Source organism: Oryzias melastigma, linkage group LG19 (genome assembly GCF_002922805.2).
Source record: "Oryzias melastigma strain HK-1 linkage group LG19, ASM292280v2, whole genome shotgun sequence".
Classification (NCBI taxonomy): Eukaryota; Metazoa; Chordata; class Actinopteri; order Beloniformes; family Adrianichthyidae; genus Oryzias; species Oryzias melastigma.
The window spans coordinates 18,567,436-18,585,527 of record NC_050530.1 but is presented as its reverse complement, the minus strand read 5'-3'; the positions used below and the strand labels follow the sequence as shown (position 1 = coordinate 18,585,527).

Sequence of the window (18,092 nt, the reverse complement as noted above, 5' to 3'; positions counted from 1 at the left end):
TCAAATGATATTCACAATTGCCTTTTTCTTTATGACTTTCCTAATTAAGCTGTTGGGGGTGGAGCCTAAAAGGTCATTGGCTGATAATCTGACATCATCTCATCTTCCTGGGATTTATGGCTGTTTGAATTTTGGAAATGTTTTCCAAACCACTCACAAAAAAAAAAGCTTCTAACAGACTGTCTGTATTTGATATCCTAAAGTAGACGCAACTTCACAAATTTCCCAGGTAACTACGGTGGCCCTAAATTTCAAATCACACTAACAAATCAGTCATCACAGAAAAATATTAAGAATCACAATAATTTAAAATATTAAAACAACAACATTAGATTTTAGAAATCAGGACAAATTCCAAAAACCAAAACACATTTACAAAAAAAAGAAGAAAACCCTTTGAGTAAAACAAAATACATTTCCAGAAATCAAAGTGAAATGTAAAAAACTGAACAAAATAAAAACCTGAAAATGTACCGCGGGTCATCAATGAGTGGATGATGTCATTTTTTCATCCTTTCAACCAAATGTTAACTGAAGTTATGCTGAATATGCTCCGTAAAATTTCTGGAAATAATTTTTGCTTTCCAAAACATTTCATTTTTATTTCATGTCTTTTTTTCTTATTGTGTTTTGGATTCTTTAAATTTGTTTTGATTTCCAAAATGCGATGTTGTTTTTATTTCTTATTTTTATTTATTTTTGCTTTTTTCATCGTCGTTGTGAACTGTAATATTTTTTTGTGTTGAGTGATTTGTTGGTGCGATTTTAGTGCCGTAGTAATTTCCTGCTGTTCCTAGTGACTTCTTCACCCCTCCAGTTTTGCTATAAACGACCATATTAGGGCGTCCCGGGTGTTTAAGCCCCACCCACTTTCACTAATGGAGTCGATGTGATGAATGGAACCATTATGAAATAGAACAGGAAAAACAGCATTGAGCAATACAAAAGTTACATAGCAAAATCTTGATTTTGCAATCGAGTATTAAAACAAACAAACATAAAAACTATTTCCTTGATAGAATTTATTGACTAAAATTTGATATTTTCAAAGCAAAGTATTTTCTTTCCCCAGTAAAGTGGTATTTTTAATATAAAATATCCGTTGGTTGTTAGAGTTCATGATACTCTATTTATTTACTGAAATGAGAACATGACTGTGCGCTGTTTACTGGTAAAACATTTCTGACATTTCATAGCCCACATTCCTTTATTGTTGTTGTTCCTAATATTCCAAAGTGATGTTTTGATTCAGTAGCACGACCAGCTGGCTTATATGGGGCAATCACAACAGTGGGATGCGGTCCTGGCTTATGTAATGGAAGGTTTGACCAGGACAGTCTGTTCCCTGACGGAGGCATTTCTATTCAATTTGAAACAAAGCGTTTGTCCACAGAATCATTCACAGTGAACGAACTTCTGCCGGTCTGCAAGGAGTAAACGAAGACAAGATTAACTGATTGTTTTTCTGAAGAAGGCCTGACAAGTACAAGTAGAGTACTGGGGCTAAATTAGAGTAAAAGGTTATTTAGTTTCAGGTGGAAGATACTGCCTCATTTCCTAGAAATTTTAATAAAACAACAAATTAATTGCATAAAATGTTGATCCATTTGTATTTATTTCACTGTGAGCCCAGTAGATGATGACTGCACATTATCCGTAGGCACTAAAACTCATCATTATCAGAGATCCATGCCTTTAAAGTTTACCTGTTGTAAGACAAAGCTCCACCACTGGATCTTCTACATTTAGTGTCATTTTTTCTTAAGTATATTGATGCACAAATCAGGCAAAGTTAATAGAAAACATTCTAAAGTACACACAAAAAGTAGAGAAGTGTTCAGAAAACAAAACTGCACACTATTTGTCAGTAAAACGGTCTGAACTGGAGAAAAGATAATATAAGGAATAAGAAAGAAAAACAGTATGCAACACTGCTAAAAATAATGTGTTTACTGGCTCGTAAAAGTGTGTTTAACTTATCTGCATGGTCACAAAGCCATGCTGGCTCCTGATTTGTTTGGGAATGCAACATCTTTGAAAACAGATACCTGTGTTTTGTCTTTGAACACAACAGACAACATCACGGACACTGTTTCAGCTTAGATGTAACAGCTGAATAAAGCTGTTGCTGCAGTAGATCTCTGTAGTAAAGCAACTATGGGTTAAATATTGACTTAATGTGGGTTTATTATAGCACAACTGAAAGAGGGGACGAACTTTATTAGTGGATAGTGTTAGTGTTATTGACATATGATTATGCACACCTGATTACCTGGCTGTTGGCTGTCTTTTAACAGGCACAGTTTGTACATTTTTGTTGGATACAAAAGGTAGTATACTTCCAGTTTATTTTATTAGGTATATTTGAGTATAAGCATAGTAAGTATACTATAAATCAGGGTTCTCAAACTCAATTTCAAGGCAAAGTCTGTTTGAGGTTGGTCCGTATGGGGTTCCATTTGTGCCAAAAATATGTTTTTGCATCCAATGTCTCTATCTTTGGGTTGTTGTCTATGTCTACTGAACACATTTATTGAACTTTTGTTCATATCTTCTGCGTGTCCTGTGACACGACGAGCTAAGGACGCTAGCGGCTGTTGCTAAGGACTTTTCTGATGACCAGATCCAACAACAATATATGCAAAATTTTAAGCATAAAGCTGAAACATCACACAGTACGACACATGCGGAAGATATTGCTTAGTAGACATTGAATCTTAATATTAAGGCAGGGGCCGCAAAATATTGACTTGGGGCCTGCAAAGTTTGAAGTTCCTGCTATAGACCATGTACATGTTTGTTCAGAATAAATTGGAACATTTGTGATAGTAGCCTATATAAAACATAAACTTCAAATAAACAGTATTAGTATAGACTACTAGGAATAGGCAACTCCAGGCATTGAGCGCATTCCTGCAATTTTTTTCCAACAAACTCTCCTCTGGCATGTTTTAATTGGCTGGACACACCTGAACCAGATAATCCGTCTTGAGTAGGGCTTGAATATCTGGAAATTCTGCAGATACTGCAGTACTCAAGGCCTGGAGTTGCCTATCCCTGGTTTAGACTAAAGCCTTGTTTTCACTGAGCGGTACGGTACAGTACGGTATGGTATGGTTTGGTATGGTGTGGTAAGGAGTAGTAGAGTACAGCACAGTTACTTCTGATGAGCTTTTCCACTCAGTTAAGCCTCGCTTCCACTGAGCGGGTTGCTTTCACGGTGTGGTATTGACCGCTAGCATGTCATTGCGTCATTTTAGCCCAACGACTAGTAAAGCAATGACAATGAAGGTCATCCAGCAGCTCATCTTTTTCTTGCTTTACTTTTTGTACATTCTGTATAACAAGAATTTAATGGTTTTTTTTAAAAGATTGTAGGTAGCTAAGAAGAATACCGCCGTAAAGAGGAAAATGGATTCGCTAGCTTAGCGCTAAATTGGCGCTTTCTAATGCCATCATCACTTTCTGCCAATCAATGGGTGGCTACTTCAGCTCTGCCTCAACCGTCCATTTTTCTGTGGACCTACAACAGATGGGGGCCCTCAAGATGTACAGTTGGTACTGTTTAATGGATCCCTTTTACAATGGAAACGCTCAAAATACTGGATCGGACCATACCATACTGGACCGCTCGATGGAAACGAGGCTGAAGTATGAAGTATACTTGTACTACACTTAAAGACTCACAACGATAATTTTTTTTAATCTATTTTTAAAGTGTTTTTCTGATGGCATTTTTTTTTTTTGTCTGCTCCTGATTTACAATTGCCAGAAACGTAAATTTGAGCAAATTTTCCTTATTTCTTTATGTCCTCCATCATGGGAGAAATGCCATAAGAACATATTAAAAACATCAAACTCAAGGGACTTTTGTTTTAGACTTATCCTGCAAAGTGTTAGATAAGTGTAAGTAGTAGTCTGTGTTCTGCATGTGCTTTAGTGTTCTCTCACTGTCTAAAAATCCATGACGCACTGTAGGTAAGTGTTGATGAGAAATACGAGTGAGCGTGGTTGTTTATCTGTGTTGTACTGTGCCCTGTCCAGCGTGTACTCTTCTCCACCCTTATGACTTCAACCACCCATGTAACCCAAGCCAAGATCAGCAGGTGTGGGGGAAAAAAATGAATGAAGCTTCCTGTACTGTTTTCTAGCAAATAATCTACTTTTATTTTGAAATTTTAACCAAAAAATGGGCCAAAGTACAGAAAAAAAAATTATGTAGCAATACATTGTTTTCAATTATGAAACTATACGGCTCCACCCTTCAAGAAAATTCGGGCAAGGTCAACGCGCACGTTCAAAAACGTGGAAACAAGTGGGGCAGCAAGTAAACACGCATGCCCATTTGAGCTGGCGCCTCGAATTTCTTTGAGGTGTTCCAAGAAGACTACTAAGCCCCGCCCTCTGAGCCCCCTGATTGGTCAATCCGGATGAAAAATAAGATTTCTCTTTTCTGATTGGCCGAGCCTCCCTCTCTGGTCCTCTGCTGGCCACACCCCTCCAGTGCTGAAAACGGGGCAGTGCACCTCTGCTGCTAAGCTAGCATCAAACGCTGTTGACACAGAGAGGAGCCGAGATCAACACCAGAACCATGAAGTCGGTTCGGTTTATCATGCAGAACGCTGCTTTAGCCAGCCTGCCCAAACACATCGACCATTTCTCCAAGTTTTCACCTTCGCCGCTTTCCATGAAGCAATTCATCGATTTCGGTGAGTGGTTTACTATGCATAAAAACCTTTTAGACGTTTTAGAATTATATACATTTGCTTAGAATGTCTTAGTTTGGTGCTAAAATGGTTTATTGTGGTAGGTTTGTGCGCGAGGGTCCAGTCTGCAGAGCATGTTCACCTCGATCAGAGTTGCATCAGCTCTGATCTGAGCTCATTGAACCCCAGAAAATGCAAAATAAACACATTTATACCTCGAATTATTTTCTGGTAACCAACCAGAGGGGGAAAATCACTACATTTAAAGCAATTAGCAAAACAATATGTTCATGTGCTCAAAATTAAAAACAATTTCACCTAAAAGTTTCTTACACTGCAAGTTTTCATGTTTTTTTCCTCTCTTTGCATTGTCAGGGTCCATCAATGCCTGCGAGAAGACATCCTTTGTCTTTTTGAGGCAAGAACTGCCTGTGAGACTCTCAAACATCATGAAGGAAATCAACCTTCTGCCTGCCAAACTGCTCACCACCCCTTCAGTGCAAATGGTGCAGAGATGGTGAGACCCCAACTGTTTGGCTTTTAGTGTGAAAAGTTTAACCAAAAATATATTTTTAAACAGTATTTTCCTTTAGTTCAGCTTTATTTAAAGCCAGTTTGAAAGTCATGGTGGCTGATCGTGGCTGGGATGGTTCATTTCCCCCACGCACATTACATAACGTTACAGTCAGGACGAAAACAACAACCTTTGACCAAGTTGCACTTCACTCGGCTGCCTCTAGGTGGCAACCGTGAGAAGAGCTGCTCAGCTCTGACCTTTCCTCTAGTTTCTCGTCACACACACCACGTGATCTGTTGTTGGGGTGGTCTGTGTCTGCTCCCTTTGTGAACTCAGCTCTGCTCAGAAAAACACTTAGCTTCCCTTTTAAACACCCCTACTCAACCATGTTCTGTTGGATTTATTTACGTATAATATATATATTGAATGAATGAATCAATGTTTTAGCATAGCTATAACATACAAATTCCAGAATTAGTACAATAGATAAATTTACATCTGTTTTTTTAAAACAAAAGAAGAAAAAAAACCAAAGCTTAACAACTTTTAACTTCCTTCTTTAGGTACATTCAGAGTCTGATGGACATCCTAGAATTCCTGGACAAGAATCCTGATGACCAACAGATCCTTGGAGAGTAAGTCTTCGTGCTCTGGCAGGGACACGTCGTGCCTGCGAGGCTTGTTTCCATCCTTCATGTCCAGCATAACGCTTGGAAATTGCATTCCTGACCTGCTGCATGTCCCTCCCAAGGTTTGCAGACGCGCTGGTCACAATCCGAAACAGACACAACGACGTGGTGCCGACCATGGCTCAGGGGGTCATCGAATACAAAGAGGTTTTTCCCCAGGATGTGGTCACCAATCAAAACATCCAGTACTTCCTGGACCGCTTCTACATGAGCCGCATCTCGATTCGAATGCTCATCAACCAACACAGTGAGTTACAATTCTGGATTTTCACCATCTATTTACTTAACCAGAAATAGCTCCCACTTTGTCTGAATCTATGTAAATATAGTTGTATAATCCCAGCGTCATTCTTATCTTTTATTTGTCTTATTGATTTCCATTCGTTGCCATGGAAACCAGACATCAGACGTGCAGAAATTCAGTTCAGGCAGGTTCACGCCAAACTCTAGCCAGATATTGGGAATGATTAGTGGAGTTCGACAACATTTTCAAGGCCTTTTACATAAAGTGTGCTAATGCAGCATGAGTAGAGATCTTCTGACATCTAAAGTTAGCTTGTTGCACAAAAAAGAAAGTGTCTCATGCATCGTGCGACCCGTGGAACAGAGGCTGCTCATGCATGTCCTCCTCAAAGGTATAAAGTTCCACCTTCATGCTTCATGCGCCCTTGATCTCCACAGACTTTGTCACTCGTGAGCTGGTTTCTATTTGCAAAACATCTTATGTAAGGCACCTGCAAGCAATTTCCTGAACACAAGTCAGGACGCACAAGTTTAAATTCAGTTTCACAGAATATTGGCATCAGTTCCACCTTATGGTTTTAATGAACTATTTTTTTAACATAACAAGGTTATATAACTCTCCAAAACTCTTGTTTGGACTTGTTGCAGCTCTTGTTTTTAACGGCACTACAAACCCCGCCCACCCCACCACCATTGGGAGCATTGAGCCTCACTGCCAAGTTGGAGAAGTTGTGCAAGGTATCAATCCATTCTTTTGTAATGAGTCTTATTACTTGTTTTATTGGTTTGAAACTTTTTTTTTGGCACCACTTTAACACTAATTCTTTTTTTAATGTCTCGTATCCTTCAGATGCCTTCCATAGTGCTAAGATGCTGTGTGACCAGTATTACCTCCGCTCCCCTGATCTTGTGCTTCAAGAAATGAACCGTAAGTTTATTTGTTGTTGATCTAAATAATATATATATATATATATTTTACATGTAAATCCTCAAATATGTGTTTTTTTTTCACAGACAAGAAGAAGAGTCATCCCGTATCTATTGTATATGTTCCCTCTCACCTGTATCACATGTTGTTTGAGCTCTTTAAGGTAAGAGAATCATCTCAAGACGATCAGATCAGAATGACGGGACTTTAAAGACTGAGATTTAAGTTTTTCTTTTTGCAGAATGCGATGAGAGCTACAATTGAGACCCATGAGAACAAGAACAACCTCCCACCCATTAAGGTCATGGTGTCTCTGGGCGGTGAAGACATGTCCATCAAGGTGAGTTATGTGCATTTTATCAAAAGTAAACAGTATTCATGTAAATTATATCCACACTAATAATCCAGATGACTTGATTTTATGGAGCTGCTGATGACAAACTATTTGATTATAGCTGTGTAAATATTACTCCAAAAAAAGCTTACGCAGAGGAACTGCTGTTGGTCTTTGATCAGCTTTCAGATCACTGGAATGGTGAATTTTACTGCCTTGTTTTGCACTTCAGGGGCACGGTGCTCCAAATTTTTTCTGCTCTTATACAACGACTTTGCCCTCATTTTTTGGCACCCTCCTGGGCTCTGATAAGATTAGTCTCTGAACGTTCGCAGAGCATGTCATCAACGGCTTCTTACTCTGGCTGAAATTATAGTAGTGCCGCCTGCTTTCTTATCACTTTTATCACCTAAGAGATAAAACTTCCTATTCTTGTATGCATTCATCGTTTAATGTCACTACGTGCTCGACCTACTGCAGCTCCCCACCCAGCGTTGCGCAAAAGCAGACCCTGATCCTCATGCATGTTTGCCATGTGGACTTGCTTGGCTGACACCCTTTTTGCTGAGTCCGAGTGTTCACAGTGGGCGGGGCTTCTGTATCCCTGCAGTGTGCACAGCAAAAACTAAACTTTAACAAAGTAAAAACACGTTTCTTTTTGGACAAATTGTATTATTTTCGGTCTTGCAAGAAAAATGATCTTATCAATAAATGTTTAAATTGAAAAATAATCTTAATTTGAGATAACATGTCTTAGTGACAACAATTTTTTCTTATAATGAAGAATTTTTCTTACCACATCAGCAGATTTTTTGCTTATTTTAAAGAAAACTTTTTATTTAAAAAATAATGAATAAATCAATAAAATAAAAAATAAGAATGTTTCTTACTTTGTCAGATTTTTTTGCTTATTTTAAATAAAGTTTTTTGTTTTTTTTTTTATTAAAAAAGGACCTAAAATGAAAAAGCAAAAAATAATATTTCTTCTTACCCCTTCGGCAGATTTTTTTTTTTGTTAATTAAAAGAAAATCTACTTTAATTAAATAAATAAATATATATTTATATATATTACTCCATTGACAGATTTATTGTTGCTTTTTTTAAAGATTTTTTTTAAATATTTTAATAAATAAAATACAAAATAAATAATTAAAAAAATTAAGAATTTTTGTCACCCCATTACAAGATTTTTTTTGCTTATTTTAAAGGAGACTTTATAAAAACTACTGTAAAAAATAAAATATTTTTTTATTCAGATTTTCTTACCCTGTTGGAGGATTTTTTTTGCCTATTTTAAAGAAAAATTGTTGATAAGAAAAAAATAAAAACAAAAACAATTTAAAAAATGATTTTTCTTACTTTATTTATTTTCTTATTTTAAAGAGGACTTTTTTTAACAATTAAAATTTTTTCCAAGTAAAATAAATAAAATATAAAATGAATAAAATAAAGAAAACATTTATCATGTTTTGAATTCTTCATTCATTTCCAGGGGGCCGATGTTTGCGGTGCACGCGCCCCTAACCCTAACCACCCTCTTCTGTTTGCTTCTTCAGGTGAGCGACGTGGGCGGCGGAGTCCCATTTCGCAAAATCGAGAACCTTTTCAGCTACATGTACTCCACGGCTCCAGCTCCACAGATTGGAGAGCACTCGCGAACACCACTAGTAAGCAGAAATGCTGGTGAAGGAAACGGGATGTTTGGAACAACTTTATTTTTAACCACGTTGTCTTCCTCTGTTTTCTGCAGGCCGGCTTCGGTTACGGTCTTCCCATTTCTCGCCTCTATGCAAAATACTTCCAAGGGGACCTGCAGCTTTATTCCATGGAGGGCTACGGCACAGACGCCGTCATATCCTTGAAGGTGAGTGACATGGTCATCATTTCTGTACTTTTAAAGCACAGACGAGACAGAGTTTTTGTTGAACTTGTTGTCGTTTCTCCTCTAGGCACTGTCCACAGACTCCATCGAAAGGCTGCCAGTCTACAACAAAACCGCCTTGAAGAACTACAAAATTTGCCAAGAAGCTGATGACTGGTGCGTCCCCAGCAAAGAACCCCTAGATCTGCGCAAATACAGGGTGGCCTAGTGAGGTTTCAGTCCAGGTAGTGCTTCAAGACGACCTACAGCGGAGCCTCCAGAGAATGTCTCCCATATTCCCATCACCTCATCATCTGATGAGCACCGGACCTTCCCAGACCTGGAGAACCCTTTCAAGACCAGCCTGTTTTTAGCATCAGCATGTTGTTTTCAGCTTCTGTCATCCCGTTGGGGTTTTTGTCATAGACGGCTACAAACAGGATGTTTGGTGGTGCTGCATAAACTGGGATTGACTGAGGTCCTGCAGATTAGAGTCGCCTGCGGGGCGGCCAAGGTGGCGCCCGGCCTGTCGCAGGTCAGCGAAAGTGGAACGAGGAGAAGAGGAAGTCATCCGTTGAATATGAGGACTTTGCCAAACAGGGACAACCTGTTGATCATGCCTTATAGTAGCAGATTCACCCAAAAGTGTGTATCACACCTGAACCACGAGAATGAATACTTGCACCTTGTTTAATTTGAGAGTACTGTAACACCGCTGGCTCTGCAGATCTGAACAAATGTAAGCCTCTGCGTGCTTTATGCATGAATACTTGTGCAGGCTTCTTTTCATTTCAGCCTTCAAAACAAGAATCCTTGACTCAGCATCCGTTTTTTTGGACCAGGCTGAATGTAGTCCATTCATTTGTAGCAAGTACGATTGCTTCACGGGGGAATGTGCAGCTCCACAGGGCCCACTTTCCGTGTCGCATCACAACCAGCCGCAAGAGTATTTAGCAGCTTCCTATAGAGGCGGCTTCAGCGTATGAGAGTGTTGGGAAAGCTCCAAAGGGTGCCACGTTTGAGTTTTTCTTCCAGTTTGTGATTCATAAAGGCCAGTTTCTGAGTTTTTTTCCTATACTGTGCCAAATGTGAGAAAGGAAATGTCCTGGGTCCAGTCCATGCGTGTGTTTATTTTGTATTTCTGTGAATTATACACAATGTAAAAATGTTATTTTTATAGCTGCACTTTTTTGTGACAAACGGTGGTCTATACTGTAAATAAAGAGATCTATCCGATACGCAGTGTTCTTGTTGTGTTTAAAACAGATTGTTTGGGAACATCGGGAGATGGTTTTGGAGCAGCGATGGGAGAGACGCTGACTCCACATGCTTCCAACTTCACTGGATCTGCTCTAAAACTGAAAAGGGATCAATCTCAGGAACTTGGACCTACAGTTTGGGTCATAAGTTTACTTTCACTGGCAGAATTTATGATTATTGGGTCATTTTTCATAGAATATAACACAAAAGTTAGTGGTTGGGTGAAGCCATTAATTGTCCAAAAAAAACAGTTTATCCTTTTGAAATCATAATGATCCTGTTCAAAAGTTTAAATGCACACAATCTACTGTAATTAAATAATTTCAAAGGCAGCTGAAGGTTTCCACCTTCACCTGTGACTCGTTTACCCGTTACCAATGTGTGTGCTCAAAAGGTCTTTTAGCTTTTTAAAAGATCTACGCGAAAAGGTAACCAAACTGTACAAAATAGGAAAAGGATATAAGAAGATATGTCAGTCAAACTTTTCAAATCCAAATTTTTATTTTTCACCCTTCCCCTTCATTTAGCCCTCCAAACAAAGAGTTATAAAAAATAATGCCTCGTATTTCGGACGTCACTTTTGTTCGATGGTGTCACCAATAATCGCCAGTCCGCTAGCGTTAGGGCGGCGCTTCCAGTGCTTGAATATGCATAACAACAGGGGTTTTACAACTTTAAAAAGCTCATGCTACAACAAAAAGTTACATTTAAATGTAAACACCTGTAGTGTAGAGCGTACCCACATGAAGAAAAGCACTTCGTGACGGAGGCTTTTGTATCCCTCCGCTTGGAGGGTGAAATTTGAAAAAAATATTTTTTTAGACACTACTTGCACTTACACTGTCCCTTCAAATGGAGGGGAAGTGAGAAGCGACAAATTCAGATTGGGCTTCTGAAAAACTGGTGTGGATGTTTCAAGATGTACAATAAGGAAGCACCTGAAGAAAAATGGGCTGCATGGTCAAAACACCAGAAGAAAGACATTTTTGTGCAAATCCTAAAAAAAATAGCTTGCTAATAATATGCCAAATAGCTCAAAGATAAGCCTCCAAACTTATGGACCAAAGTTTTTTGGAGTGATAAGACCCAGACTGAACTTTTGGGCCACATTTGGAGAGCAGTCAACGAGGCTTTTTATGAAGATACAACTGTTCCTACTGTGAAACACGGAGGTGGATTGCTGATGGTTTGGGATATGTGAGCTACAAAGACACTGGAAACAAGATGAATGCAGCACGTTATCAGAAAACACTGGAGGAAAACTGTCACCCTTCAGCTTGGAGGCCGCACATGGTAAACACTTGGACATTCAATTAGACAATGATCCAAAACACAGGGCCAAGGTGAAGGTTCTGGAGTGTCCGTCTCAATTTCCTGACTCTTTATATTATTGAGCCACTCTGGGGAGATCAAACGGGAAGTTCAAGCAAGACAGCCCAAGAATTTTGAGGAACTTGAGGTTTTCTGCCGTGAAGAATGAACTGCTTTAGAGAAAATAAACAACCTCATCGACAACAACCACAAGAGACTTCAGATTGTTATTGATACAAAAGGAGGCAATACAATGTAGTGAGAACTGGGGTATGATAAATTTTTATAATTTGGGTCATTTGGGAAGTTTCTGTTGTCATTATCATTGAAAAAGGTGAAACAGAATCATTTGACAATAAAACACTTTTCAACTATCAGTGGAAAAACGTTTTATGTTCACATTCAATGAAAAATGACTAAAAAATTGTATTTTTTTTTCTAGGTTATGTAAACTGTACAGCCATTCCGTCACCACAATCTTAAGCAAACAAAAATCTCAAAGTCATGACTGCACTGCTCTTTCTAAGAGTGGAAAGGTTTCCGTCTGACTGCTGTTTTTCTCTGACTGAGTGTACAAAATGTTTCAGCCACTATTATCCCTGCAGGTGATGAGGTGGATCACACTTTTTTCCGGCAGTTTCTTGGCTCTGAGCCCAGTAAGACAGAGGTTACGCTGAGCGAACGGCGGAGGCTCGGCCTTGTGGGTATTTTACATTTGCGGCATGTGAGGCTCATGCTGCTGAAAGCCAATAGCTTGAAGCATGTGCTAATAATAGATTACGTCTTCTGGCTTTCTCTGCGAGCTTCTTTCCATTCCTCTCAAATATTTTCAACTGGATTTGAGGAAATGAAAGCGATGATTCTTGCCTTCTTGATACATCAGTTTAAACAATGTTTTTCTGTTGCAGTTTTGGTGGCTAATCTCCCTTTCCCCCCTTTTAGATGCAAAACATACGAATTCCTGCATAACAATGGCTCTGTCTGGCAGGTTATTCCTGTGAAAAGGTTTCAGTAACTGAGAAACTAAAAAAAAGAAATGCAACACCACTAAGGCGATTAACACTTTGTAACATGTTGTGAAAAGGTTGCTTACATTCTAAATCTGCCAAAACTTTTTTTCATCAGTCTCTACTTTATAAAGAACAAATAAGACATTTATGGAAACATGGCATGAACAGTCAGCACAGTAGAGGGAAACATTGTGGATTTTAGTGATATCACCTCACAAGCGGAAGCAATTAGCTAACTCTAGCCTGAACAAAACGGCTGCAACCGTCTGTTTCTTGAAAAAAGAATGTAATTAATCTCCAGACTATCAGTGATCTGTCTGGTGTTAATATAATTTTCTAATTGTTGCTGATCTTCTAGGCTAATTATCCATCCATCCATTCATTTTCCAATGAATGGACACTGGGTTGCTGGAGCCTATCTCACCTACTGTCGTAAAAAGGTGGGCTGCACCCTAGATCTTGGGTGTCCAAATCCAGGAGCTTCAATGGCAAGTTGGTTGGAAAACGTACAGAACACCGGCCCTCGAGGCCTGGATTGGGCCATCCCTGGCCTGGATGATTTACCAGTCCATTGCAGGGCATCCGTACAGTGTAATTTAATTTGTGTCTTGAATCGGTCTCCTGTTCTCCGCCTCTGGCAATCAGTGGGATCTATCACCTGAGTACCAGCCCCTCCTGGATCTCCACACTACACTTCCCATCAGCCCCTGCTGTCACTCCCAGAAGCCCCTCAGCTGTTTTCCATCTGTAACCACTCTCAGCAGTATTTAGTCAATGAAGTTTTGTTTGTGCCACTCTGCCTGCATCACTGAGCGTTGTCATCTTGACCTGATCTTCTTCATCTGATCCCGCTTTGCCTTCAACTCCGATCGCTTGCCGCCTGCCCCGACCCTCACCTGGACTCTGACCTCTCTGATTGCTCTGTGATACCCTCATGCTCGTGTCTGTCTTCTGCCTGGCTGACCCTGATTTTATTTTGTGGACTTTTAGCTGTGCTTCACACTCCTGTACTGCTGTCTGTGCCTATAAAACTGGCTGCACTTGGATCCAGCCGTCGGCCCGTTTGTGACGGTTTGATTTCAATTGTAGACAGTATAACAACAAGAAAAAAAGAACACAGAAATACAACTAATTTCAAAAATAAAGAAATGCATTGATTAAAAAAACAGAGAAAAACTAACAAATGTAAGAGGAAAATAACAGTGTAATTACTCGTAAACATACATTTTTGCTTTGATGCATATTTAACTCCAATTGAATGAATGGTAGAATTAAGTTCAATGTTGTTAAACTTGTTCATGTTTGCTGTCCTGTAACTCCGTTCATTTTAAATGTCTTCGTGTAGGTTGGTTAGTTGAGCTATATTTTATTTTTAATATTTATAGAATTTTGCTTCCAAACCAAAGTTGTTTCAAGAGTGCTAAACATTTAAACATCACACTATTAGGGTCATGGGGTCACCTGAGTCTATCCCAGCTGCTGTTGGTTGAAGACAAGGTACATCCTGAAAAGAACGCCAGTCTATTATAGGGCCTTATAAAAAATATACAAGTAATGTATGTAGCAAGTTAAAAAAAATAGCAAAATAGAATAGTAAAACAAAAAGAAATAAGTGAAAATACAGAATAGAATAAAAGCAGAAAAATAAACAGTTATCAGGTCATTTTTAAGTATCTTGTGAAGGATTTTCTGTTTTCCATCTGTTATGTGGACGGACAGAAGAAACCTCTTTTAACTAGAGGGAACCAGGCTCGGTCGCATCGGCACTCAGGCAGGTTAGCTAACTCCCCTTAGCCGGTTTGGGCCAGTGACGACACAGAATCTGCTCTTCTTTTCTAGTTTTTGTTTTCCTCTCACGCTTTCTGCTTTATGTTGCCCTTTATCTTCCCTATCTTTATAACTTTTGCTCTTCACTGTAATGACTCTTTATCTTTTTCTATTTTAGTTTGTTTAGCTCTCTTTTAGTCACCACAAGCAGGTCATCACGTAGCAGATTGACCTATTGAACCTGGTTTCTTCACTCAGTTCCAGTTCCTGTCTGCAGTTATTTCTACATCTGCTTGCGCTGCACCTTAGTGTGCACATTATTCCCCTTTGCGCATGTCTTTTCTGATGGTTTGGTTGTAGAAGGACTCTTGTGCAGTTTTTTGTTAGGTTGTATTGGATAAAAATGCTGTTTTTGCTCCTGAAACTTGACACATGTAAGTGTGTGTGTCTCTGTGATGGGGTAAACAACATTGCTGCGTGACCGTGTTTAGATCAGCTGATGTTGATCTATAGAAACCTCAGAGTGTAAAATGAGCTCCACGTTGTCCATGTTTGGAACCTTTCAATGATCAACACAAACACAAAAAGAACACACAGTTCTAAAAACAACTTGAATAGTTCAACACAATTAGATCTTCTTGTCATTTTTGTCGTTATTTTTAATCTTTTTAACTACTTAGTCAACATTGGTCACTGCAGAAAAAATAAGCTTCATTCCATCAGTGTTAATGATTAAAAAAAGTAAAAGTCCTGGATTTCTGTTTCTTAAAGGATACCAATTGTTAGGGAGATTCACCTTTACTAAATTAAACTAAAATTTCACAAAATCGCTTTTCTATGAAAATTGTTTTCTATGTTGGGTAAAGTTGATCATTGATGTAAATTCTGCCCTGTGACAAAATAGCTAACATACAGAAAGCAAGTGATGATTATAGATACAAGTTGTATCAAATTCTATACATTTTGTAGAACTGTCCAGATCAACAATGGCAAAATCTAGTGCCATATAAATTACCCAGAAGTCTCTACAAAAAGCCAATGTGCTTCAATGGTCAAAAATTTGTAAGTGTACATGGTGTCCCATGTAGGTGACATAATACACTCCTTACATATATGGTTCTCTAACATGTATTTCGTTATATTTCAGATACTTCAGAGAATCCATTTGAAAAAAGAGCAACAAACTGAAATAATCCTGATGACTCAAGTTCAAAAAAACATGAAGTGTTGTGGATCAAACAAGATATTCCTGACAAAATTGCAGTCATGTAGAGCATAAAAATGGTTAATGTCAAGAAACGTTTATTTTTTCCTTTGTATAGATATTTATGAGATATTTATGATCCATTGTGTTTGAGCATTTTTTCGTGTAAATAAATGTGTTTCGTTTTTTGTGTATATTTTTTTTCTATATCAGAACACAGTGGATTCATAAGTAGTCTTTGTAAAATGTTCATACTTATTAGGTTTACTTTGGGATATCTGTGATGTTATATTTGCTGTTTGCAAAAAATAGTAGTGAGTATGGTATCCAAACTGTTTTTAGGAACCAGAGCTCTAGATGTTCCCACACCATATGGATTTTTAGTACTTAAAGACTAGTAAAGGAATTCGACACAGTTTTGTTTTCCTTCATTCATGTGTTTCTGCGGATCGTACCAGTACTTTGCACTTTGTCACGATCCTTTCTCTGAGTTTGCTTTCAGTGAGCAATCACAGACGCCCTGGAAACAGATGAACCTTGAAGGTCTTTTCTTTAAAAGAGAATTGTCTTTAATGGTTATTCTTGCTTAGATAACAAAGCAGTCTGGGCATGCTCAGTTTGACGATCGTTCATTCTTAGCCAACCTAACAGTTCCTAAAACTAGGGGACTCGATGAGAACATTTGACGTTTGCAGGGAAACTGCATACTTTTTCACATTGCACAAGGTACTTTGCTTTGTCACATCACTATAACCACCAAACATTTGTGTTGCAAACGCTCAGCTGCAGAGTTCTTCTGTTTTTAGCAACTATTAGTAAGTTCTGAGCCTCTTACAGATAAACATTTGTAATCTTCTCAACCTCTTTTACGAAGCATTTAGTAATTGGACCTTTGTGACTGTTGATCCAGCAAACAAATCGGTTCTTGTATGTTAGTCTAACCATGAGGGAGTGCCAAGGGGGTCATGTTGACTCATTATCTCACAGTTCATGAGTCACTTTTTTTTATTCCTTATGTAAAGCCAGTATCCGCTATGCGGTGTCGCCTCCAACCTGATAGACATTTGACGAATTCTTTAGCTTTCAGATGTTAATTGGTAAAAACTTCTGGCACCTGCAACAGACTCCAACTATTCAAGACCCACAAACTCCTCCTCAACCCTTTGAATACGTGTTTGACATTAATTTGTTCCTGTTCTCTTGCAAATCACCGAATGAATTTACAATGAAGCAGCTCTAAGTGCTTCTCTGTCTGTCCATCTGTTTTGTAGATGAATGAATAATGCCCCCCAGGCAGCTGATGTCACGCAGGGTTATTTACAGTTACTCAGAGCTTAAACGAGGGGCTGACACTGCCCCACAGCCATTCTAAGAGGAACATGAAGCCACATTGCTTGGACAAACAACTCCATCCTCTGGATGCTTCTGGTCCTTGACGCATGGAGTCCATACGTCAAGGACAGGAATCCAGTGGTGTCAACATGTTTATTAGACTATAAAAAGTTCCATTGTATAATACTCTTTTGAAAAGTATTTTACAGTTGTAGCATGATGAACACATACTTTTGCAAAACCATCGAAAAAAATGTGAAAAAAATTCAGGAATATTTTTTAGGTCTCCAATCCGGCACAAACGCAGGAACTAGGGTCTTCTCTGTTAGTATCAACAACACGAGCACAGCAACACCGACCTGTCAGCTGTTTCTGAAGTCAGACAGAATTGATACGACTCTTTCTTCAGAAGGACGTAATTCACATGTAGAAACTACGACTAACTTCATGGCACCAGAGACCATGAGATCTTGACAATGGAGGTGAAAACCATTGTCCACATGGACTAAATGTCCTTCTTCTTCTGTACCTGGGTAAAGCACTCCCAAATGGGGGAGTCGAAACTCTTCTGACAGAGGGCTTACAACAGATGCAACAGACTCCCACAATGCATTTGGGACAGCAACATTTGTCCAGTCTTTTCCTCCACTGCTGAATCCAAATTACGATTTGGTAGTGGTTGGCTCACCTGGGTGTCCAAGGCACCTGAGTGAAGGTCAAACAAAAGAACTATTAGGTTGATCATTGTTCCCTTGGCTAAAGTGTCCATGGTGGCACAGACACTATTGTGGTCAAAGATTGTGTTTATAATGGACAATCTATAACTGGCGCAGAAGAATTATAAGAAAGCATCACTCAATTGCAGATCAGGAAGACTTCTCCTTCGAGTAATCACTGTTATTGTTTACGTGGGTATTGAAGTCTCCTAG

At 38.9% G+C, this 18,092-nt stretch overlaps 1 protein-coding gene across 1 annotated transcript; it reads left to right on the top strand.

The window, feature by feature from the left end:
* Positions 1-4,507: 4,507 nt before the first annotated feature.
* Positions 4,508-10,517, top strand: pdk2a (pyruvate dehydrogenase kinase 2a). Its single transcript, XM_024285328.1, has 11 exons — positions 4,508-4,709; positions 5,082-5,223; positions 5,787-5,858; positions 5,975-6,159; positions 6,804-6,893; positions 7,006-7,083; positions 7,170-7,246; positions 7,325-7,423; positions 8,975-9,085; positions 9,169-9,282; positions 9,368-10,517. Exons 1-11 carry the CDS (start codon positions 4,592-4,594, stop codon positions 9,506-9,508), a joined length of 1,227 nt encoding a protein of 408 aa, XP_024141096.1. The 5' UTR covers positions 4,508-4,591; the 3' UTR covers positions 9,509-10,517.
* The last annotated feature ends 7,575 nt before the right edge of the window (positions 10,518-18,092 follow it).